General features: G+C 36.2%; 4 protein-coding genes across 32 annotated transcripts in view; 1 reads left to right on the forward strand and 3 right to left on the reverse strand.

The window, feature by feature from the left end:
• LOC125801188 (general transcription factor II-I repeat domain-containing protein 2A-like) overlaps positions 1-11,842 on the reverse strand; it is a 173,610-nt gene extending 161,768 nt beyond the window's left edge. Inside the window, exon 1 of the mRNA XM_049477501.1 lies at positions 10,001-11,842. The gene's annotated coding sequence lies outside the window, so the exon portion shown is untranslated. The remainder of the gene's footprint in view (positions 1-10,000) is intronic.
• LOC125801198 (zinc finger protein 585A-like) overlaps positions 1-22,327 on the forward strand; it is a 171,059-nt gene extending 148,732 nt beyond the window's left edge. The window contains exons 1-2 of one of the 2 annotated variants that reach the window (XM_049477532.1): positions 3,640-3,898; positions 16,493-22,327. In XM_049477532.1, the coding sequence (XP_049333489.1) occupies positions 16,612-17,970 (1,359 nt within the window). In that variant the 5' untranslated portion in view covers positions 3,640-3,898; positions 16,493-16,611 and the 3' untranslated portion in view covers positions 17,971-22,327. Of the gene's footprint in view, positions 1-3,639; positions 3,899-16,492 lie in introns of those variants that run through there. The other variant, XM_049477533.1, reaches the window with a different exon arrangement.
• Positions 1-27,073, reverse strand: part of LOC125801238 (uncharacterized) — a 151,099-nt gene that overhangs the window by 100,748 nt on the left and 23,278 nt on the right. The window lies entirely within an intron of this gene.
• LOC111188496 (NACHT, LRR and PYD domains-containing protein 12) overlaps positions 1-27,073 on the reverse strand; it is a 233,180-nt gene that overhangs the window by 49,058 nt on the left and 157,049 nt on the right. The gene's annotated exons all lie outside the window — the stretch shown is intronic.

The raw sequence follows: 27,073 nt of genomic DNA on the forward strand, positions 1-27,073 counted from the left end.
TTAGTCCTTTTATATTTGAATCCTGGTTCCTTACAGTGTTTCTTCCTCCAGCTCTGAGTGAGTTTTTTCCACAGCTATATATATATATACATATATATATACATATATATATATATATATATATATATATATATATATATATATATATATATATACATATATATATATATATATATGTATATATATGTATATATATATATACATATATATATACATATATATATATATATATATGCATATATATATATATATATATATATATATATATATATATATATATATATATATATATGTAACAGACTCATTACTACACCCTTCTCAAAACCAGCTGAAGGGCCACGCAGACACAGGGGGGCAGAAGCCATTTTAAAAAGCTTTGATTGGTTAGAACCACTGTCAGTCACTGTCAGTTTAAATTAGTTGCTTTTTATTTTAGTTAATTTATAAAATATATGCTTATTAAATAGTATGTAATGATTTACATGCACCTATTGTCACCCCTGAAGGGTTAGAAGGGCCTCACTGCACACCACTGACAAAAATAAAGATGTCGGGACTAAAGAAAAACATCTTTTACCCATAAAAAGTGGCACCTCTCATACTGGATTTACTTAGGACAAAATGTATTAGACACCATACACTGAAATTATTGAATCTAAACTATTATTCACTACAGTATTCAAACTAAAAGTAATATTTAAATAAAATACATTAAAATGCATTTTCTAAAGCATTGCACTTAGGAAAACAAATTTAAAACACATAGGTATATAGTATTATATAACTTTGGCCTGTAAAGTGATAATTGTGTAAAGTCATGAAAAATGCTAAAAGTAAATACCCTGTCAGAGCAGTAGAGGGTGCTCCATGCAGGGACTCCACTTTAGTTCAGGTTGAAGGGCGGGGCTTCACACTGGGAAGGAGCTGCAACACTGGATCCTGATGCTCCCATACTACACTCTAGTGTCTGTTTGGTGGAACAGCTCACACTGTAAGCTGTACACAGCACACGGTGCATTTCCTTCACTCTCCCCATCAAACCTGACTTTCTCCCCAAAAGCTCATTAACAAAATTCCTAAAGCTATCTCAGCTGTACTTACTTCTTATTTATTTAGCTATACATTTACAGACACTGAACATTTCTTATGTCACTACGTCTATAGGGCAAAAACTATGACCATGATATATTTAACTGAAATTTGTAGGCAAACCAATAATTTATAAAGAAAAATCTTAAAAATGATCAGGGGTGCCCAAATCTTTTTATACCACTGTAAACATGTAAAATGTAATTAAGTTTTATGTATAATTAGGAACACACATTAGACATTACAACTGCAGTTATGATTGGAAATAAAAGCTTTGTCAGGGATGAACATAATGACTGATTGAGCTCAGTTTCAGACCCTGCAATAAACTGAGCTAATTTGACTGTGATGTACTGAGCTGTACAGCTTTGTAGTGTTGGAACACTAATAGATTGAAAGAACTCCTCTTGGGTTTTACAGAGATAAACATGTGCAGTAATCCTTGGAAATAAAATATTTTCAGGGATTAAATTAATAACTGATTGAGCTAAATTTCTGAGCCTGGCCTGCAATAAACTGAGCTAATTTAAATTCAGATCATTGAGAAAATAAACATTATAGAGTAATTAAAATACATTCTAGGTTTTGTATAGAGAACATATTTGTGCTGTTTAACTTTTTCTCCAGTATAACCAACGCTAAGAAAACCCGAATCAAGTATCAACGCATGCGCAGAATGCCACTGACCTGAACCTGCTGGCGTGAATCTGCTGGATTAAATCCGCGGCTCTGCAGACAGACCCTTCTCCAAAGAACGGAGCACTACTTTCCCCTACTGGTGAGTCTAAAAGTACACCACCACTTCCACTTCCATAACCATATTACAGGATGAAAAACTGTATTAATTATCCGGTAAAATAAGCTGTGTTTAATTCTTCTTGATTGGAGGAAAGGAGCGCTGCCTCCATCTAATATCATTAAGATGTTCTGCCTTTTATATAAATAATCTCTGGCGTGTTTGTGCTTCTAATAATGATATAAAACATTATGTTCTAAAGAACAGATCCTTCTATAAAATCTCTGCAGGTCGTATTATTTGTATTATTTTAAAGCAGTAGTTTATATCAGCGCTGCCCTCACGTGCTCTTTATGAGGCTTTGATTCAGATTCCTGTCAACATTAGCCTGTTAGCAGCTAACAGAGTTAGCAGTGAATTAGCTCTCTTTCTCTTATACTGTTTAATAAACTGAGAAAAGAACGAATAATTTATGGATAAATTCATGAGATTAAACAAATTTAGATTAAATTAGTATAATTAAAGGCAGATTTTTGGTCAGTTAGGAAAAAGCTAAATTAGCTAGCTTCCTAGCTTCGTACCCAAAGTTTCTGAGGAGAAAGAGCATTTATTTTCTGTTTTCTGTGACAAAAAAGGTTTTTAAACGGTTTGGAGAAACGAATTGCCACCATTCTAACAATTCTTCAAATTACTTCAAATCTGTTTAAAGCCAATTTGCCTCCGTAAGAGTAAATTATCCTCAAATTTTACCTCAGTTTAAGATTCCAGTTTAATTGTTTGTTAGCGTTCACTAGCTAACAGATTTATCGATTATTTACACATTTTTTAAACCAAAGTTTAGGTTTTTTTTTTTTTTTTTTAAACATTACTCACTGTTTTGTATAATTCATATATTCTCTTTCTCTACAGGCTCTCTCAGTCAGACATAAAAGACGGATATTTTTTAATATAATTAGCTATACAGTTCTGTCTTTCAAGCTATTGCATGTTTCCTTTTATATCAAATGCATAAAGATAATTATAATTCTCAATTTCATCTTGTGCTGTATAATGGATGTAATTTATTTAAAGTCTTTATACGTTATTGAATAGATCAACATTAGTTTTAGTCTTCCAGATACCTGCATTTAATATCAGGAAGGAACTCCCCATCTACAGCAAGTCATCTAATATTTTGATATTTTATATATTTTAATGTTACTGTGGTTTAATTGTGGAGACACAGTGTTTGAAATTAGAATTTATTTGAGTTTAATTTAAATTAAACCCCCAAATTTAGCCAATCAGCCAGTCTTGGTGAATGTTTCTGTTCTTATTATGGTAAATAGGGCCTGCAGAGATTTTATAGAAGAATCTGTTCTTTAACACGTAATGTTTTTTTATCATAATTGGAAGCACAAACACACCTGAGATTATTTATATAACATGCAGAACATCTTAATGACACTAGATGGAGGCAATGCTCCTTTCTTACAGCAAGAATAACTTAATTTACATATGTATGTACATATACTCTTACGTTAATTCTTTTGTTAAATGTTAAAATATGTGAATATCATGCACAATATAGTGTATGTTATAAAAGTAGTTACTATAATAAATAAAGTATTTGCAAAAGAACAGGGTTTTTTATATATACGTTACACAGCTGAGAAATTGTTTAGTAAAAACATTTAGAACATTAATTAATTTTAATATTAATTACACATGATATTTTGTAAGGTCAATGATAATTTGTCTGGATAATCACTTTAATATGAATGTTTGTACACAACTTTCTTAATTTCTGAACAGTTACTGTTTCAAAGAGCCAAGAGTTGGCCCAAAGACTATCTTCAGGAGCTAAATAGCTCCTCCACTGAGTCCCACCCACAGTGCCTGCAACCCTCATGCTTCCGCTTGTTTAGCCAATCAGAGCGATGCTGAGACTGAGGGGCCTCAGTTGGGGGCTTGCATACCACAGATAGAGAGGACTTCTGTAGAGGAACAGTGGAGATAGTGGACGGTGTGCAGCTTAGTAAAGTTTTGTGGGATTACCGAGGACATTTGATTCTTGTCTGCATTCAGATACCTGTAAGTACCTACACTGCTGTTTATTCATAAAGTGTAGATAACTGTTACTTTCCAAGTTGTAGGTGTACTTTCAAGGAGTTACATGCTATGCTAACTGATCAGCTCTTTGTATAGCTCTGTATAGCTTCTTGCTGTTTCTGATCTGCCTATTATTATTACCAGATAATACCTCATAGAAGTGTGTATCTTTGTTTAGGTGTTAGTGTTGTAAATTGTAGTCAGTAATGTGTTTCAAGTAGTTCAAGTATCCCTTTTATATCTGTTGTTTCAGAATCACACACTCACACAGTCGGATTGCATTCATCTATTCTGTATATACCACAACTCCTCTGCTGCAGTAAATACTGTTTTCAGAGTACATCATCTCCAGCATTTTAATTAGATGCACCACAGTGGCTTCTACATGGTTTAATACCAGTTAGCTCTTCTTAACAATTACAATACGATTTTAAAATTGTCCTGTTGAAAATATTTATCATTGGGTTGTTTATTGTATCTATCAGAAGCAGATTATATCTGCCCAATATCATTTATTTTACTCCAGTATTCAATACACACAGTGTATTATTAATATAATGGTATGTTGAATCAGAATTCTCACAGTAATATATGTATACGGAAATGTGTTACAGAGTGAACAGGGTGGATTTAACACAAAACTGCTTCACAAGACTCAGTGCTAGATAGTGTAAATAAAGCATCAGGCTGGAGCATTAACACAACAGTTCAGATATAATAAAGAAGACATTGTTTAGCTGTTTAATGCGTCTGAATTTGTATTTAAGTGGTAAATTAAACGGTTTAGTAGATGCTTTGAACAGAACAGAAGTATTGGGAATAAATCAATAAGGATCATTATTCTGAATATGGTTTATATTTTATTTTATTTTTTTGGTCAAATGGTGAAAATGTTAGCTACAATAACTGCATTTTTAATTATAAGAATTATAACACAAAAATTATATTTGTATAAAAGGACGGGACTTTTATTGTGATGTTAGTTCTATTGGTGTTGCATGATTCAATTACCTGTTCTAGAAACAGAGCTGACCACGTTTAGTATGCTCCGAGTTAAAGTTAGAAACTTATCTTCAGCCAAGTTAGTCTTAGTTCTTCCAATTCCCAGTTATTTAGGTTCGCATTGGTAAAGAAATGTGACACTTATGTGCTAAAGTAAATTTTACCATGCTTTCAGTGGCTGAAAGAAATATATTTTTTCGTATAATGTTAATTTTATCAAAGAGTTATGTCTCCTGAATCAGAATACATTAATAAAGTCCCAGCGCAAAACTGTATTACCCAGCAACACTAGTTTTAGTACAGTCAAACCTCTGAAATCTACATATTTATACTATTCGCCTAGTATTAAACATGCTGGCAGTGGCTAAAGAAATTTATTTTCTCCATAATGCTTCTTTAATTAAACATTAAATTACGACATTAGACATATCTTTACATATACTGGTAACATTTGCAATAAATGTACATCAATTAACCATGCTTACAACAGTTACAAACATTGCAAAATGCCTCAGCTAGTTTTTAAATGACAAATGTTTAAACATTCTTTATTATTAAAATTCCTTAAACTATTGGCTCAGATCATAAGTAATTTTTACTTCATAATGCCAAATATTTCTCAACCCAAATGTTAGTTTCTTCTATTCCGTTTCTTCTCAGTTTTTTTCCATTCTTTAAGTATATAATGCTGTTTGTTTAGTTGTGTATTTTTTTTAAACAATGTCAAAGTGCTTAAAGTGTGATGTGACTTCTTAGTCTTATTGTCACATTCACATCTTTTATTGCATTGTATAATAATAATAATAATAATAATAATAATTATTATTATTATTAACTATTATTATTAAGTATTATTACAGTGTTTTAACAGTGTTTTATTAAACAGCATGGGCATAGATACTTTAATTTGCTAACATGTTTTATTCTGTGTATTATTACAGTACAATATGGAGTTTTCTGTTAAATTAGTTAGCCAATCAACGTTAATAAAAAAAAGTAAAATTCCACTTCTTACCTAACCTTCTTGGTAAAATCACTTCGAAAACTAATTATTTCTTTTAAAATTTAAAAGATTTGTGCCGCGCATGCGCTCTGTAAACTGAGCAGGGGGCACAGATCGGGTAGCCACAGCTGTCAACAGTTTTCGGCGCACAAGGGATTTGACTGTTTTTGGACGAAACCTGTTGACTAAAGCAGATGGCATTTCCAAGGTTCTCTATCCATGTCATTCTACGTACATATCACCACAAAATATAAGCAAAGCTAATTCTATTGATTTTCTGTTTTTGTGGAAAAATAAGACTCATCATATTAAAAGGTCCCAATTAGTTAAAAAATACGAGAAAGGTGGTATTAATGCATTTGACTCTGAAGCCATGATTGGCACATTTAGGATTAAATGGCTAAAAACCTTTATTACGCATCAAAATTTAATTAAATTAGTAAGATTCCAGTCAAATTATCATACTTCCGTAAACAAATACTTCAGTTCTGGAAAAAGATTTTTCAACATAACTTCTCCCATCATGGATCAACTTTATGGAATAATAGGGCAGTCACAGTGGGTAGGAAGTCAATATTTATAAAAGATTGGTATGACAAAGGTATTGTTTTTGTAAATTACCTTTTGTAAGTGAAAAATATAATCTTAGGAGTTTTAAAGATGTTAAGAAGGTGTGCAAAGTGATTCCTTTAGCATTGATTCTGTTAATCAAACAAGTCATTTTATATTCAAAGGTGACTGTTTCGATTCCCACATTAAAAGTGAACGACTGTAATTTAGTTGAAGTGTAATAATAAGACTATCAATGATGATTTGAAACAAAAGATTTACTATGAATATAATGGACCTTCTTTCAAGAAACTTCCTAATAATAAGAATATAAATATGACTTTTGATTATTCCAAATTTGTAAACTGGCCCATATCTCCTAAAGTGAAGGAGACCCATTTCAAAATTATAAATATGATTTATCCTGCAGCCCTGTTTCTTTAAAAAATATTCAAATTTGATGTTGAATTATGTACTTTTTGTAAATCAGAAAATGAATCTCTGGAGCATTTGGTTTTTTCATGTCAATATTCACACACTTTTTGGATGGACATCAGAAATTGGATTAATATCAAACTTAATATTCCTTCTTTTGAGGTAGAGGACATTTACAACTTAAGTTCAGCTTTCTCTGATGCCATAAATATAATTTTACTTTTAGCAAAATTCCACATGTCCCCCGTTTCGTTAATGAATTTAAGTCATATTATTCTTCATTAAGTAAATTAAGAAAATGGAAAACTGCTAGAATCATCTCACACCAGATCTCTAGTAAGCTTTTGTCTAAGATTATCATTTTATTACGTTGCTCCTCTAGTCTGTATGTTTGTGTATGCTCCCCCTAGCTTCTAAATTGTAGCTGTGATCCTCTACAAGAGTTTGTACTATTGTATATTGTTGTGTTTTGTATGTTGATAAAAACAAAAACAAAAAAATCGGCGCTGTGAACTTCCGTTTTCTGAATTCTAGATAGACTGATAGATGTTTAAACTAATTATAATTCGAAAAAAATCTGTTAAAATGTATAAGCCTGTGGTGTTTTTATTTATTTTTACATATACCAAGTCTGTAAACTACTTCACATTTCACATTTCTGTAATCTAGATAGACTGGGAGATAAATTACAAACAAAATACAAAGATCAAGCAGAAAATAATTTGTAATTAATAATAATTGATCATTATTAATAATCGTCTTTGTTCTGGAGCAGTTGATTTATAAACTGTGCGTTTTACACTGTGTCAACAGGTGTATAAGACATTTTAGGAATTTAATTAGTTTACCATTATAGCAAACCTATTTGGGTTATAGCCATCTTTTGGGCATGTGGTCTTTGACCAGTTGTAGTACTTCTCAAGCTAACAAAGAATTTATGTAAAATACACAGCACATTATTATAAATAACAGCTGTCTGGACCTGGTTTTGCGTGTGTCTAACAACTAACCAGTTAATCCCTCACTGAAATTCTGCATGGTACATTTTATCAGCAAGCTCATAAATTTGCCAAAACTCCGTGATTCATGTTTAGAAATGGGAACCAAATACCATGTTTCCAAATGTGGTCCTGTATCAATATCCTACTAACCATTAAAAATGAGGTACAACACGTTCATCAAAATATCAGTTTATTTTATTCTCAGAGAGAGCATGAGAGCGAACCCCCATCCCTCTCAACACACACCCCCACCCTCCTCCACCAACACACACACACACTTTCCATGCCCATTCATTTGTTGCAGGATGGCGTGAATGTGATCAAAACTCTTCACAGCTCTGTAAAACTTAAAATCCTTCATTTTGACACCACGGTGTACAAACTGTTGGTGCTGGCAAGTCATGTGACTACCGTCAAAATAAAAGTCAGCTTGTACAATATTAAATGTAAAAATTGAAGATTAAGTGATCATAGCGAGGAGAAGTTCAGGTTTAAAAGGTAATTTCACTAAGTAACGTTATTTGGCTTACTGATTTGACAGAAAACTTGCTGTTTCACTGGCTATGTTTACATGCAAAGCTTTCCTTCAATCCGAAAGAATTCATTCCGATTCTAGAATCTGATTGAGGTGTTTATATGTACACTTTCCCCAATAGTCTGAGTAAACTCTCCGTTTATGTGCACTCTATAAGTAATCCGATCAAACATGACGCGCATGTGTGATATCGCTTAGTGTACTCGTAACCATGACAACGAGCATCAGGTGATGTCCGCCAGCGTGAGAGGAGCAACAGCATAACTAGCTATGTTTCCACAGTTTACAGTTGGTATCAGAGATGATCTTGTGGTGGAAAATAATGACAGGATGAAATAAACTGCAGAGTCTCTGAGTCTTGATCAGAATGAGTAACAAGATTTATTGAGAAGACACGCGTATGAATACAGAGTGATCTCCTGCCTTGCAAGAGTGCCACGCTCTCTTTATACCCTCGATCCTTCCAACCCTTACTATCTTACTTCCCAATTATGGGCACAGTGCCACCATTGTGACACGTCAACTTCTTCTGACAGGTGGTATGACATAATCCCTTAGTGGGCATATCAGGCTGGTTCTCAAAACACTGCAAGCAGAAAGAAAGATGACCCTGGCGCCAGAATGTGTAGACAGAACAGCTGTGATGTGCATTCCTTAACACACACACATAGACACACACTGCTCTCTCCAGATAGAAAAACTCTCAGTGAGCATCTCAGTACACATTATCATCGCATGGAACAAAAAGTAATATCATTAATAGTCGTCATTGTTTATGAATCATCACACGTCATTGATTATGAATCATTTCAATAAACACCTTCCATCACACTCCCCCCTTTGATTCTGAATCAATAATAATTTTTTACAGATAATTTTCTTTACCTTCATCAAACAAACGGTCCAGCCTAAATGCAGTATCTAACTCTATTGTATCTACTGCAACTTGCAGGAACTGGCCTTTCTTCTGCATATGGCAGAACAAAAATTAATAGATATATATTAGAAAAGAGTAAAAGTACATCAACAAATAAAATCTTGATAGATCAACACATTCGCAACCCATAGAGAGAGAGAGAGAGAGAGAGAGAGATAGAGAGAGATAGCCAGTCGAGGGCCAGAGAGAACTCCTCATACTTCATCCAAGCAGTTATACATTTTGCAAATGACATGTGATTGTACAGAACTTATCAATATGATTACGTCAGCAGAGTCCAGTTAACAGCATGTTGTCCAGTTTTAATGACGTGATTAGCTCCAGCCCGTCTGAGCAACAAGTTCTTATCATGATGTTGTTCAGCACTGTGTCCTTCATGAACACAGCAGACAGTCCTTAAGTGTCCTAAAGTCTGTGAGAAGATGAGACAGAGGAAAAGAGTGGATGGAAAGATCTTCTGGCTATCTATCTGAGGAGAGGTTCCCAGCACTTCACTCAGATAACTTGTTGTCTCCTAGTTCATATGCACTGGTCCCAGAACAGCAGAACAGCCGTGAAGCTTCTCTGCCACTCAGGGTCACGTTCTCCTCACAGCTCTCATTGTTGATGAAAACACTCTGACCTTCCTGATTCCTGAAAAAGTAAAAACAACCTCCAAAGCCTTGTCATAGTGACAGTTAAAGAGAGAGCAGAGATCATAAGGTCTTTAAGTGAATTATAAAGTGAACAGTAAAAATAATAACTGTATATATAAATGTATAAAACATTTAAGAATAAGAGTGTAAAGGTGTGGTTATCTCCAATCACACCCTTCACTCCCCCCTTCTAGACCAAATGGAATCATCCAAGATTCCATGATGGTCTACATAACGCCTAAGAAGCCCCGGGAGTAATGACAAGTGTCCGCATACAGAGTATGAGAACAAGTGTTTCTTCATCTCAGCTGTGGACATGCTGGGGCCTATTGCACACCAGTCCCCACGCCGGACTCTCCCTGCCTCGTTATGCCCACCATGGATCTGAGAAGATTCATAAACAAAATGTTTACTACATTAACTTTCTCTTTTTTTTCAGAATTACAACATAAAGTTATAAAAGTGTTAAAATCAAGTCAATGTTTTTCAACATTGTCACTGTTTTTGCTCTAGACTATAGAATACATAGTCTCAACATTTATTTATCAAATGCCTTCTTATTTTCTTTTAAACTTTCACATTGTCTAATTTAATCTTCAACCATAATAATGTATATATTTTTTATACATTAATTAGACATTTTCTTACACTAGATGCTGAGAAGCTTATCTACACCTTTGTTTTGATTAGACTATTGTAATGCATTATTCTCTGGATTACAATTATTATTCTCTACAATTTACAAATTACATCTTGGTCAAAATGCTGCAGCTACAGTTCTAACTCACACACATAAAAAAGAGAGAAGATTATTTAGATTGGATTTTAATATTCATTTAGTGTAAAAAGTGTATATATCAGTATAAGTATATATCGGGACTCCTGACAGATCGACAATTCCAGCTCATTTGTTGAGAACATTTAGCGTTGCATTCTGTATTTATGCACCAAAGATTTGTAACTCTCTATCAGTTTATATCCATCAGGGATCACCCAGTTCTTCAGTTGAAGCACATCTAAAACTTATTTGTGCACTTCAGATTAATCTTAGTTTTATTTATTTTAAAATAGTTTGTTATGTGCCAAAATTCTTAATGTTAATCTGTAGACAAACAATCCTCAACTTTACACATACTCAGAAATGCTTAAAGCATTGTTCAGAATATTTAGTCTGATTAGTGCTGTAATTTGAGGGCGAACACACAAGGAGCATAAAACACCCCCTTTTTATTTTAGTTATTAAGTAAGAGTTCAGTTCCTCCAAATCTGTGATGAGTATGATGCAGTCAGTGCATTTCCTCTATCCTTTGTAAACTTATTTTCCATCTGTTAACCTGAGTCTAAAAACATTTGGCTGATGTTAGAATTTAAATGTGTGTGGAGTTGTGTCCACAAGCTGTTGTAGGGATGGTCCACCTAAGTTTAGACTAACTAGTTCCTATGACAGTGATTTTGAAGCTATGAGCTGCAGTGGTCCTGTTAGAAGTCATTAGCCTAATATTTATTTTCCTTGTTCAGTTCCAATATATATTTTTGCGAACTGTGCTACCTGTAAATTAAACCGTCCACCTGAACGGTCCCGTGCATTCCAAAGCCAAACCTTTGCAACCTGCTCGATCTCTGCATCCTTTGGTGGTGGCATGATTGATCTTCTCACGGCCTCTTAAAATGATAATATAGAGATATGAGAATGCAGTCAGGTAAATACTACATCTGTTAGTGTCTTTTCATGTACAATGCTTAATTTTAGAGAAATTTGCAGACTGTATTTGATTACAGTGATTCTTATATAGTGATAGTTATTTGAATTTGAATTTCTTCAGGCTATTCATGGTGAAACATAAATAGCATTTACAGTCACTGTGTGTGACTGGTAGTTACATTCTATAAACATGTGAGGTGGCCGATATCAGGTTCACAAAAATACCAAAACCTTTTAAAATGATATCTTTCCCTTAGCTTAACTGGCTATCTTTGCATTAGCTTAACTGAATATATTTCCCTTAGCTTGACTGGCTAGCTTTCCATTAGCTTAACTGGCTATCTTTCCCTTAGCTTAGCTGGCTATATTTCCGTTAGCTTAGCTGGCTATCTTTCCCTTAGCTTAACTGGCTATCTTTCCCTTAGCTTAACTGGCTATCTTTCCCTTAGCTTAATTGGCTATCTTTCCCTTAGCTTAACTGGCTAGCTTTCCCTTAGCTTAACTGGCTAGCTTTCCCTTAGCTTAACTGGCTAGCTTTCCCTTAGCTTAACTGGCTAGCTTTCCCTTAGCTTAACTGGCTATCTTTCCCTTAGCTTAACTGGCTATCTTTCCCTTAGCTTAGCTGGATATCTTTCCCTTAGCTTAACTGGCTATCTTTCCCTTAGCTTAGCTGGATATCTTTCCCTTAGCTTAGCTGGATATCTTTCCCTTAGCTTAGCTGGATATCTTTCCCTTAGCTTAACTGGGTAGCTTTCCATTAGCTTAACTGGCTATCTTTCCCTTAGCTTAGCTGGATATCTTTCCCTTAGCTTAACTGGCTAGCTTTCCATTAGCTTAGTTGGATATCTTTCCCTTAGCTTAGCTGGCTATATTTCCGTTAGCTTAGCTGGCTAGCTTTCCCTTAGCTTAACTGGCTAGCTTTCCGTTAGCTTAACTGGCTAGCTTTCCCTTAGCTTAACTGGCTAGCTTTCCCTTAGCTTAACTGGCTAGCTTTCCCTTAGCTTAACTGGCTAGCTTTCCCTTAGCTTAACTGTCTAGCTTTCCCTTAGCTTAACTGTCTAGCTTTCCCTTAGCTTAACTGTCTAGCTTTCCCTTAGCTTAACTGTCTAGCTTTCCCTTAGCTTACCTGGCTATCTTTCCCTTAGCTTAACTGGCTATCTTTCCCTTAGCTTAACTGGCTATCTTTCCCTTAGCTTAACTGGCTAGCTTTCCCTTAGCTTAACTGGCTATCTTTCCCTTAGCTTAACTGGCTATCTTTCCCTTAGCTTAACTGGATATCTTTCCCTTAGCTTAGCTGGCTATCTTTCCCTTAGCTTAAGTGGCTATCTTTCCCTTAGCTTAGCTGGCTATCTTTCCCTTAGCTTAACTGGCTATCTTTCCCTTAGCTTAACTGGATATCTTTCCCTTAGCTTAAGTGGATATCTTTCCATTTTCCATTTCCCTTAATATTTCCCTTAGCAAGCCATTGTTCACTTAGCTGGTTATTGTTGACATACTTGGATATAAAGTTAACTTACTTAACAGCAGTCTTTCTCCAAGAGCCGAGATAAGCTGCCAACTTGGGAGCCCCTCGTGTTATTTAAATGTGAGGTAAATTCTCATTCTAACTTAGGACAATGCTAACTTTTTTTTAGCACAATGCTAACTTCAACATAGCTACCCTTATAATGCTACAATAACCTGAGAGTGGTAACTGCATTAGCACCACATTAGCGTATCTTAGCAAAAAATAGAAAAGCATATAGTATAACAGAAATTATAACTTACCTTTCAGTCACTTTGACAGACCAAAGTCACTCACTGACTTTGCCTTTAAGCTTGATCGTTGCTCTGTGGTAAAGGCACGTGCAGGGAGGGGGGAGGGGGAGGGGTGTGGATTCGTTGGTTACATGATCCTCACAATTAAATATCACATGCAAAAATAAAAAAATATGTAACTTTTATAACCTTGCTGGCTTACACAAAGTGTATAGTCAAGCACAAAAACATTTATAATTTAATATTTTTATTTATTTATTATCAGCACTACCAATAATAAAGGTGAGATTATGAATCAGCACCATGGAGCAAATTCGTAGCTATCCAAAATATTAAATAAAAATATTTTTATAAATAAAAATGTATAGCTATACAGTATATGTCTTGAAAAATATGAGATGTTACTATGTGTGTGTGTGAGTGTGCCCCTCCAAAGGTCTCTGCACAACTCTGCTGTGGTACCTTGATTTTTCTCCACTTTTGGTTTAGAAAATCTTTCAGAGCTGATACTACATTTCACACAGTGTTGCTCCTATCCACTAAGCTAGCTAATCTACCTAGCTCTCACAGACAAAAACAATAAAAAATATTCAGATACCCTTCATATGAACTTGTTATGACACAAACTTTCAGATTGTAAAATATTGTATGGTAAATTTGGGCTGATCCAGAGTAACCTAGCATAGGATTTGTGTGGGCATGCTCACATATGTGTGCGTGCTGCCCACATATAACCCACAATGCCTACAGTGTGTAAATGGTGCAGGCTGAATTAGGGCTGACCCACAGTGGCCCTGCATGAGATTTGTGTGCACATGCCAAAGTGCAGGTTGCCGACATATAACCCATACCGGGTATGAAATGGTGCAGGCTGAATTTGGGCTGACCCACACTGGCTCTGCATGGGAATTGTGTGGGCATGCTAAACTGTGCTTTGCCCACATATAACCCACACTGGCCCTTCAGGGTGTGAAATGGAGCAGGCTAAATGTGGGCTGACCCACAGTGGGCCTGCCTTGGATTTGTGTGGGCGCATCAAAGTGTTGGCTGTCCAAATAATTCCCACACTGGGCCTACAGGGGCATTAATGCACTGGACCAGTTCAGGCTAGCCCACAGCGGCCTTTTATAGGATTTGAGTGGGCCAGCCATTAAACAGGCTGCCCACAGAAAACCCATGTTGGGCCTGTTTGGAATTTTAATGGGCTAGCCCCTGCCCACAGTGCCCGCACTTAGCCCACGAAGGGCCGATGTGTAGCTTTTTGCTGGGTAATAATGCACTCCATATATGCAGGATTAAAGTAAAATAAATTATACTGGACATAAACATGTATAAAATGTCTCTAGAAGATATATAATAGGAAATGAAAACAGTGTGAATTTTTCTTTTGCTTAAAACAGCAAGAAAGTACTACCCTGAATGTGATAATTAGGGGTGGGTGATATGGCTCCATATTTCAGGGTAATATAGTTCATGATGTTCAAAAATATTGGCAACATTATTTCTTACGATATTTATGGCATACTGCCTTATTAAAACAGATTAATGTCATTTCTGGAGCTGTGATTGTATGCAGATAAATTATCCCATAAATGGTCCTACACCTGAATAAAAAAAGTAATATTATCTAATTTCTAGAACATAAAAACAGGAAGGGGTAGGTCGAGACTCTTCATCAAGCATATACATTTAATACAGGCTTTTTCTGCTTCCGGTCACTGAAATTATTGTATTGAAAAACTAAATATTTGATTATAAAAGGTGAGGGGTAGAGATATACTGCAAGTCAGAAAATTACAAAGATATTTATAAGATAAAATGAGATACACTTTGTTAGAGCAGAATGACATATTTACAGCTAGTGCTGGACGATATGGCCAAAATTTATATCACGATACATTCCTTAATTTCGGTCGATACAATATAATTTCGATATCGATATAAATATTTGGAAGGCCTCAGAAAAACTGTTAGGAATCCCTGCAATGGAAATCTGTACCTATTACTGTCTTTAAAGCCTCCTCTCATAAAAAAACTGTATAATACTTTAGAAATTAAAAAATGGTCAGAATGAATTAATGCTCACCTTTATTTGCATGTAGCAATATAAAAACATGACATCTCTGTCAAACACAAACCAATAACCTATTTACATTTTACCAATATAAATAACTTTACATTACAACAGAGGCAGAGCTTCTTATTCTTTTGTAAACATATTTAACAGATCAAAACAAAAGTGCCTCATCCAGGATAAAGAATGCAGAAAGCCTTCATTTATATAAAAGGAACACGATATCACCGTCAAATAAACAAACCTATATCAACTATAAATAACTTAGATACAACATAAACTACATAAGTGCTTCAGCCAGAATAAGGAAGATATTGTGTGTAGTGAAACTGCTTGAGGTGGTGGAACAGATTAGATGCATTACCGTTGCTAGTCAACTCCACTTTCTGACACAATTGGGAGCAAGCTGAAGTTTATCAGACCTTTGAAAGCCGAACCACTGAATTAGACCTGCCTCCCTCAACTATCTCTCCTGTTTAATCACTTGTGGAAGCATCAGGTGTGCTCATTCTGCATCTAAAATCTAAAATTCTGCATCAGGGCCGAGCCTAATCGAGGAACTCGGTTCGGCCGCACTGTGCTCCGCTCGGCTTCATAGCGGGAGGTTCTAGGTGTGGACCGGAGCGCAGCCGAGCTTCAAGTTTTAGTAGTATGGATTATAGTGTAAAGTGTGATACTAAAGTAGTAGTATAACACTGTATTCAGTGCTGGACAGCAGCAGTGTTTCTGCTACATACATTTTGCAGCTGCAGCCTGCTGACAGTCAAGATACATATTAAAATGTCTGTGAATTTATAATGGGATAAAAGTACTGAAGCCTTTATTGTAGTATGAAGGTGTCCCAGTATTTTTCTCCATATAGTGTAACTAATGTAGGTAATTCTTTTTGGTTAATTGACCTGCTTTTATTTTAATACACAAAATTTTTTTTCTTTGTTTTTCCAGAATAAACAACCAGGATATTTAATAAAGAGCAGTGTTAAACTGCTGAAAGAGGTGAAGCACAAGCCAGCCAGAAGAATCTCCTGAAAACGCAGAAATTGTTTGCTACATTTCACAGACAGATGGAGCCAAGTCCCGACATGGAGGAACATCAGCACTCTGTCAAGAGTTTTACTAAACAGAGTGATATCAAAAAACACCAGCGCATTCACACAGGAGAGAAACCGTATCACTGCTCAGACTGTGGGAAGAGTTTTAATCAACAGAGTGATCTCAAAATACACCAGCGCATTCACACAGGAGAGAAACCGTATCACTGCTCAGACTGTGGGAAGAGTTTTACTAAACAGAGTGATCTCAAAAAACACCAGCGCATTCACACAGGAGAGAAACCGTATCACTGCTCAGACTGTGGGAAGAGTTTTACTGAACAGAGTAGTCTCAAAATACACCAGCGCATTCACACAGGAGAGAAACCGTATCACTGCTCAGACTGTGGGAAGAGTTTTACTAAACAGAGTGATCTCAAAAAACACCAGCGCATTCACACAGGAGAGAAACCGTATTACTGTTTCGACTGTGGGAAGAGTTTTACTCAACAGAGTAGTCTCAAAATACACCAGCGCATTCACACAGGAGAGAAACCGTATTACTGTTTCGACTGTGGGAAGAGTTTTACTAAACAGAGTACTCTCAAAAAACACCAACGCATTCACACAGGAGAGAAACCGTATTACTGCTCAGACTGTGGGAAGAGTTTTAATCAACAGAGTAATCTCAAACTGCACCAGCGCATTCACACAGGAGAGAAACCGTATCACTGCTCAGACTGTGGGAAGAGTTTTAATCAACAGAGTACTCTCAAACTGCATCAGCGCATTCACACAGGAGAGAAACCATATTACTGCTCCGATTGTGGGAAGAGTTTTACTGAACAGAGTAGTCTCAAACGGCACCAGCGCATTCACACAGGAGAGAAACCGTATCACTGCTCAGACTGTGGGAAGAGTTTTACTAGACAGAGTAATCTCAAACTGCATCAGCGCATTCACACAGGAGAGAAACCGTATTACTGTTTCGACTGTGGAAAGAGTTTTACTGAACAGAGAAGTCTCAAAATACACCAACGCATTCACACAGGAGAGAAACCGTATCACTGCTCAGACTGTGGGAAGAGTTTTAATCAACAGAGTAATCTCAAACTGCACCAGCGCATTCACACAGGAGAGAAACCGTATCACTGCTCAGACTGTGGGAAGAGTTTTAATCAACAGAGTACTCTCAAACTGCATCAGCGCATTCACACAGGAGAGAAACCGTATCAATGCTCAGACTGTGGGAAGAGTTTTACTAAACAGAGTAATCTCAAAAAACACCAGCGCATTCACACAGGAGAGAAACCATATCACTGCTCAGACTGTGGGAAGAGTTTTACTTTACAGAGTGAACTTATATTACATCAGTGCATTCACAAAAGATAGAAAAGTATCCCAAATCTGTTCCTCTGCCATAAAAAATGCAAACCTTAAATCTTTCAGACAGCCAAAAACACCTCATCATGCACAAAATCTTCACTCTGTTACAAGAACTTCATTTAAAAATGGCTTATTACAGGTTCAGAAAAATGAATCTTATCCAGAGATGATGTTTACTGAATTTCATGCTGTGTTTTTATGTATGTTTGTATACCTACATTAGTTAATGCCTGCAGAGCTCTTCAACACTTAGTGTTGTGTTTTAAGAGGTTTTTACACACAGAATCATAAATGGTACCACTAACAGCATAAACTAGGAACATACATTTTTACATTTTTTTCAGTGATATGCTGAATAAATAATAAAGCGATGATGCTAGCTCAGAGTAAAATCGTATATTAAATCTCAGCATTAGCTTTAGAACTAATAATAAACAAAAGTGAGGATTTTATCATTCTGGGACATTTTTAGGTTTAAAAATTGAATATGCTTTGCCATAAGTAGGAAATGATCATTTGGTCAACTTATGTCATTTACAGCCTTAACACATTCTCAATTGTTTACATATAAAAACTTTCTTTATTTTTTCCTCCACTCCACGTTTGTAGTTGTAGTTGGAGCGAGGGCACTGCCAGTGTTTGCTCCAGATGTTAGATTAGCATTACTTAGTCTTTTAAAATGTAGATGTTGTAGTTTAGTAGGAGTAGAGTATTCTTAGGAGTAGAGAATATTCTTAGCTTGCAACAAAAGGCCAACAAAATCCTTTTCAGAGTTAAAAAAAAAAAAAATGGTCTAGCTGTAGTTTCCATACTGAAAGCAACACTCAGCAGGCTATGCAGCAGTAAGACTGCAGGATCCTTGATTCCCTCTACTGCACATGTGTCAAACACAAGGCCCGCGGGCCAAATGTGGCCACATCCAAGCGAGAGCTTGTAAGATCTTAGTGTCTATAATAAATAGGTCAGAAGCGTTCTTTGACCAAAAACTACATTTCCCACAATGCTTGTCGATTGTATTACCCGCGAAGTTACGGCTTACTGCCACTACACGGCAGTGTAGTCATTGATGTGGAAACCCTGCCGGAGGGAAAGCGTAACTTCGCGGGTGGAATTGAGACATACAAACGTTTATCCCATAATGTCCAGAAAAAGAAAAGTTGCAGACGGACGGCTGTGCTTCAAGGCGAAAGTGTCTCTCTGACATATCCTCATGGATGAGGGAGCATCACCTTCAATTAAATCTCTCAAAGACTGAACTTCTGGTTATACCAGCAAAACCATCTTTTCAACACAACTTCTCTATAAGTATCGACTCTCTCTCTCTCTCACCGACAAAGGTTGCTAGGAACCTGGGTGTTATGGTTGATGACCAACTCTCCTTCACGCACCATGTGGCCTCAGTTGCTCGGTCCTGCCGCTTTGCGCTCTATAACATCCGAAAAATTAGACCGTTCCTGACGCAACAGGCCACCCAACTCCTGGTGCAAGCGGTCGTCATCTCACGCCTCGACTACTGCAATGCCCTACTAACTGACCTCCCGGCCTGTGTAGTAAAACCACTCCAGATGATCCAGAACACAGCAGCACGTCTGGTCTTCAACCAGCCAAAACGGGCACATGTCACCCAGCTGCTCATTGAGCTCCATTGGCTACCAGTTGATGCTCGCATCAAATTCAAAGCTCTTACAATCGCCTACAAGGTGATGACAGTACAGGCTCCTTCCTACCTGCACTCGCTCCTCAAGGCTTACGCTACCTCCCGGCCACTGCGCTCATCCAGTGAACGTCGCCTCGCTTTGCCAAACATGCACACAAAGCAATCCAGACTGTTCTCATACCCCAATGTTCCCCAATGGTGGAACAAACCTACCCTCCACTACCAGATCAGGAGAATCTCTCGCTATCTTTAAGAAACTCCTGAAGACAGAGCTCTTCAAAGAGCACTTACTCTCTTAACACCTCTAACACACTAACTACTTCTAACCTCATTTCCTTCTTCCTCTCCTTCACTCCTCTATCCTATTATTCCCCTTTGTCCTCCTTTTATCCCTATCCAAAGATGTTTTACCTTTAAACTTATTTTACATTGTACTTGACTATTGTAAGTCGCTTTGGACAAAAGCGTCTGCCAAATGTAATGTAATGTAATGTAATGTAATGAAAGACCGGTATGCCTTTTGTGTTACGAAGAGTGTTACTGACCAAAATAAACGCTTGTTAGGAGAGATATAAGTTCTGTGTAAATATTTATAAGACAATAGCTGACAAAATCTGTTTTAATGATGTTAATAAACATCACTGTGACAGCGCTAGTCACAGTTTCACCTCAGCAAAGGACGAGGACGTGAATCACTCATCTAACCAGCCTTTACTGATTTCTGCCCCCAATAACCCTTTCAATAACCTCCAATAGCCTTTAATAGTCTTCAGTAGCCTTCAACAGTCTAACCTTGCAGCCGTGGTGTGTCCACTAAACTCCGTAGTTATAAACATCCTGAGGTTAGCAGCGCGTTAACTGACCTGTTTATAATGTAATCCGAGCAGTGACTCCGTGACTCTGCTCTAAACTGCTGCTGTTAGCTGCTTGGGCTGAAAGATGAACTGTAGAGAGCTGTATTATTCGGTTAGTGGGGTTAAAATCTTTATTTCATACACGGAAGAACTTTAAAAATGCTCCAGACTGGCTCAGCTGAGCCCTGTAGCCCGTGGCTGGGCTGTAGCTCTGACTCAGTAAAGACTGCGGGCTTGTGCTGCTGCAGCTCCGACTAGTGGTTGTATGAGGAACTGCTAAATCTGAGGAAATGCTAAATCTATCACATGTTCTTAACAGCTCACAATTTTTAATTTTATATTTATTAAGCCTTATTTCAGTATCAAACGTTTTGATCAAAGTTAATGTAACTTGTATTTTATGTCATTTCTATTCACTTGAATAGTTTGGTTCTTGATTGATGGAGTTTTTGGATTTCATAACATGACAAATTAAAAGGATTTATGTTAATAGAGCAACAAGCAAACATTTTTTCCATGCAACTGTAATATTTGATTGAATAAATAGTATATTGAGAGTTATTTAACATTAAGGAGTAATTACATTCATTTTATATTACATTTGGTTACATTTTATTACATTTATAAGTTACATCTGGCCCTCAGAGGACAGCCAATATGCCAATGTGGCCCTCGGCTAAAATGAGTTTGACACCCCTGCTCTACTGGTTTTCTCATTGGTCTATGGTTCAGTCAGTCTGATAAAAAATCTGCAAGTTAATCTACAGGGATATTTGGTTGTGTTGTGTTGCTAAAGTTATACTCTGTTATCTTTTCCTTATTTGGTATCGTTTTGCTAAAGGGTTTTTTTATATCTCTAAAGGTACTAAAAATATCTAATCCATTTACTTTATTGATTGTTTGATCCAGTACCAGCTATTATCGTTGTTTTACATCACCTTATGTATTTACTCATATTCATATCTATGTGATTCAATAAAAGGCTTTTATATTGCAAGATCTGCAATCTTATCTATTCTTTCAACTTAAGCATTTAGCCAAAAGCTTTTGTACACAGCCAAACATACATTCAAGCAACCACTATATACAGTGCCTTGCAAAAGTATTCGGCCCCCCCTTGAACTTTTCAAACTTTTGCCACATTTTGGGCTTCAAACATAAATATATGATCTTTTTGTTTGTTTTTTGTGAAGAATTAACAAGTGTGTAAGAATACGGAGGAGTTTTGCCTTACTATGTTCATTGTTCATTGATTAAAGGGTTAATCTGTGTGTAACTAAATCAGCATTTCACTTAATCAGTATGTTATTCAAGCATTTAGCACGATTCATGATGATTCACATTGTGACTTAGAATGTATGTATATTGTGTCCTTGTGCTCAAAGCAAGGCCGTTTTTCTTGCAACTTAGCATGATTGATTTTTTCCAGCAGAACCATGAGTTTCTGTACATGTAATCTATAGTCTGATAAGGTTGGGGTGACCGAGTTCTCGGCTGACGTATAGGATGAATAACTGCTTATCAGTATCAGGATCCGGGGGGTGTGAGGAGCCTCCTCACACACTATTAGACTGAGGCCAGGCGAATGCCTGTTTTTATTAGACTCTGTCTAGGAAGAAGAGTAGAGTTGGGCGGGAGAGCTTCTCCCGAGAGGGACTACAGAGCCACAGGTCCTGTTCACACAGCCGAGAACTCTGGAAACCCCAACTTTTCTCACCTTTGGGGTTTTCCTCTTATTTTCACCTTTTTATTTCAAGTCATTTTTCAATAATCTTTTTACTCAATTTTTGATGTATCCAAAAAAACTGTTTTGCTCAGAAGATTCTTTGAATAAAATCTGACGGAACTACAATTTTGGACTGGATCTCCTTTTCTTCTTTATGACGTATCATGCCAGATACATCATAATTCGAACAGTAGATCAATAATCTTTCAAGTGGGAGACAATCGTGAAGTGGAACGAAATTTATTAGATGCTATCTCATTATTTTGAGATACTCAATATGTTGAGAACATTGGTATTTAAACTGTGTGAAACTGACACCAATAAATCCATAACTCCTGCTATTTACTTACTTATAAGTAGTTTTTCTCAGTAGCTCAGTCGCTGTGAAGTGTGGAGAATAGTTTTGCAATATATTGATTATCGCTGAATCGCAGTTTTGAGATATCACCGTTATCATTAATTTACCACTTTGCTCAAAGGTGCTGAAAAAAACTTGAAAATGGGCCTTGAAAGTGCTTGAAAAGTGCTTGAATTTTACCTTGTAAAAGGTGTTTGAACCCTGTGTTTAAAAACCCCAGCAGCACTGCTGCACCTGATCTACATGTACCAACACAACACACACAAACACGTCACCACATTAGTGTCAATGCAGTTTTAAGAAATATTTATCACGAAAATAAAGCTCTCTGGCGCTGGGAATTAAATATACAGGGTAAAATTTAGGCTAATCGGATATGCAGGTGAAAAAATAAACTGTGAAAAAATATGTGTGTGAATATGTGTATGTTTATACCTACAAATCTCAAATGTAAATTGACATAATATGGACCATTAAAAAGCGGTAACAACCTGACCGTTTGACACTTAGCTAATCTGCATACCAGTAGGAGAGAGCAGAGATAGACTGGCTGTGTATGAAACGGTAGGCAGCTACCACAATCCCTCATGCCTGAGCTGTTCATATGTTAACACCCACTAAATGATTAACCCTTTACAAGTATTTATATGAACTTTAGGAAAAAGAATATAAACAGAATTGCCCTTTTTTCTATTGTGAGTTAAATGAAGTCACTGCTGCCTATTCTAATAAGCTAACCGTATGACTAGCTTGACGAGTTCTGGGGACATTTTTACATGGGATGTGTCTGAAAGATCTGTGGACAAAAAGACTTTGCTTAAATTAATAAAAAGTATTATTACAAATGTAACAAAATGACTTTCTGAGCTGAAAACAAAAAAAAAACAAAAAAAAAGAAAATATGTTTTATAAAATTTATTGAGATATCATATATATCCTATACCCAGTTTATAGACACTTTTGGGACATACCGGGGTTGGACAATGAAACTGAAACACCTGTCTACAGTCACTCAGTGTTGGATCTTAGTTTTACATTAAAATAAATCTATGCCAGTTTTTACCCTGAGCTCTGGCTCGCTTCTTTTTTTCCCTCCTTTTTTCCTCCCTGTATCACAAACTCTTCTAGTTCCTCCCTTTACCCAAGTTTGATTTTAGGAAGTCTTTTACGTACACTCTAAAAAGAAACGTGTCAAAAATGACTCAGACTGTGTCGAATTTTAACACATTGTGCGAGTGTGCTCAGAGACGACACATGTTGTGTTGATTCTGACACATCCAGTGTGTAATCCAATTTTACACACTAAATGTGTCAGGCTAATGAACTCACAAATGTGTCATTTTTTACACAACTTGTGTTGATTATGCATAATCAAGATAATGTATCAAATATGTTAAAAAAAAGCATGAAACGAATTAATTCAATTCCATTTTTATTTTCATGCCTATATATGGTTCAATTTTCTTTTGGAATTAGCAATGAATTAACATTCACGTGTTTGTAACATTTTAAATGTAAAAACAGTCATGTTTGTTACAGTTCAAAATCAGTTTCGTTTGGAATAAGTAATAAATTAACTCGATGTTTTTTAGATATTTTAAATGTAAAAACATGCATGCTTGTGACTAATTCATTGTCTTTTGTGATAATGAACACCTAAAAACAAAAGTCCAAACAGTAAAGGGGTGTATAAAACATAGCTCATATAAAATTAGTCACAATTGTTCACTGTTCTCACGTATTTTTAGAAAACCTGATGAATAACATTGAACATCAATACAGAAATAAAATTCCCTTTTTATAAAAACAGAACTACAAAACGTGAGGCTAAACAATTTGGATCTTGGATTCAAGTACAGCTTGTCTGTGTTGTAAATGGCTAGTACATCAAGAGGCCTAACATCTGAAGCATCATCTAAGCTGATCATTTCATAGTCATTAGTTCGCTTGACATATGCATAAAAATGCTCATCAAAGTACTCAATTGAAAGAATGCAGATAAACATCAAAAAGGACTCAGCATCAGCCCGTGGTATGATGTGAATTATCTCACCAAACAAACATTCTCCACAGTGTTTGGTTTTAAGTGGCAGCACACTACCTGTTCTATATGTTAGGCCAAGTACAGTATGTGAAGTAACAAATAGTGCACGGTGGTACATGTTAACTGGTGATCTCTGTAAAGATGCTTAGTAAATGATTTGATGATGTGGTAAGTCCTTGGACAACCATCCTGGCTGCAAATAAGAATGAAGTTCAGTCCCTTTGACAATGCATGTATTTCACGAAGATGCCAAATTAGCTTCTTTACTTCTGTGAATTGTGACTGTCGACATTCTGGACAAATGTACATTATGCTGTGAATTGTGATGCTTTAAGCTTCGAAATGAGCTTCAGTACCTTAGCTTTCCGGCTAGTTGAGAGAGGCATGTCATAGATGTGTTCAAAGAAGCAGAACATGGAGCTTAGCTGACATGGATAGGCCAGGTTACACACCCAGTAGAGCTTAAATAGCTTGTCCACAGCAGATGTCAGTCCTTCTTCAAGGGGAACAGTGATTCGGTCACTCTTTCCAACGATGACATGTTGCTTTGCGGCAGCCCACAGATTTCCAACACAGATTAGCTGGGGCTGGTGGGTCTGTGAAGGACAGACATCACAAAGAGAAGCAATGCTGCTTCCAGCCTAAAATGTAACCAAACAAAAGAAACCAAAATCTGAGTTTAATCAGTTGTTACTGCAAACACTTACTAAAAATGCAAACGACCGATTTAACAGTTTCTAAATGTTATGTTACTCCAGTTAATAAGCATGTACACAATTACATACTTTCACACTTGATTAAACTAAATCAGCCACCTTCAATGTCCTTTATGATTTATTTGTTTACTAAAAAAGGCAAAATGTATCTTATAATAAAATTATTCTAGATAGACAGACAAATCGATAGATAGACTTACTGGAACAAAATCAACAAGGAATGTTAATGCAAACTTCACTCAACATCGACTCATTGCAACTGGTGGCAGAAGATGTGTAAGGACTACAAGCATAGTGTAACACTTCTCATCTGAAAATGAGACACAGACACAAATAAAATAAGATTACACAGAGGCTGTAGCATTATATGTGAAATCTAATGAGAGTTATATTTGAAAATATATACCTTCATTCTGGTTTTCCATGTCCTTAAGAGATGCAAGATCACCTGTCTCCATGATGGCAATTGCCTTCAACTTGGGAATGATGGTAGCCTCCCATCTTCTTAAGAACAAATCTCCTTTTCCCTCAAACATTTTACCAAACTCTGTATCAAGCTTTTAAGAAACAAAAAAATGAGACATTTTAATTTAGGTACATAATACCAGCTATAACACACAAATTGCCAAACTGAGTTCCAAACAGGCCACAGACCTTTTTTCACTTTTATCATAAATTAACTGACTGAGAAATTCATATCACCTCCATGAGTGCACATGTTTTTCAGCTAAACGGTGTTATATAATAACCCTTAACAATATTATCAAGTTATTTACATTACACACGGCATAAAACTGACAGTGAGCCCTAATGAAAAAGCAAAATGTAATGTACCTACCAGAGTTGGCATATCCAAGAAGTGTAGGTATTCCTCAAAGATTTCAGACAGGGAGGGGGAATGTTTGGCTATCCATGATCTGCGCCAGGTGAAGGTTTTCTGCATTGCTGCTTTGATTGATGAAATGTTGTCTGTAGAAGGCCTGAGCCTTTTCATCAAGTTGATCCACTCACTTGTCCCACTACCATCTTCCTCCTCCTTGTCCGGATTAGGACCATCTTCACAGCGTCGTTTGTGTGACCTATAACGCCGCTGACTATCTTCTAGCTTTCGACGAATGTTGCGCAGTCTCATTTCCAAAAATCCAGAATGAGAATCTGGATCGTAAAAGTGCTCCTGGCATAAAAAAAAAGTCAAAAGCATAACAGAAAAACAGTAAGAGCAGCTACTGGTAAGATAATGTTGTTAATAAATAAGAATAACATACATCTCTGGAAAAAAAACTATATATTTTCAAATGTTGTACTAAAGCTAAGAGAAATGTACCAAACAAATCACATAAAAAATACAAATAATTAGATGCCACTTCACTTTTTACTTTTGGCATTTAACTGCAGTACAAAATTAAGAAATAAAAAAAATGGCATTTACAAAAGATGCTAGGGACACTGTTGCGTTTGTTAGTCTTAAGGATTTAAAAAAAAATTGTTTCAATCTCTAGTTTTCAGATTTAATTTATGTACACAAATACACTAATTGACATGAAAAAAATATCTGAAGAGCAGTTTTATTATTATTTAAATTTGAGCAGATGCTTATCCTTACATAAGCTAACCACAACATAAATAACATAACATGCATGAGCAAGAATCATGCCCAATTTTAAAAACAATCAATATGATTTTGTACAATCTACAACTGAGAACCAAAGCATGTGCTTACAAATCCTTCCCCGTTTCCATCCACCTGGACTCTC

Source organism: Astyanax mexicanus, chromosome 4, assembly GCF_023375975.1.
Source record: "Astyanax mexicanus isolate ESR-SI-001 chromosome 4, AstMex3_surface, whole genome shotgun sequence".
Taxonomy (NCBI): domain Eukaryota; kingdom Metazoa; phylum Chordata; class Actinopteri; order Characiformes; family Acestrorhamphidae; genus Astyanax; species Astyanax mexicanus.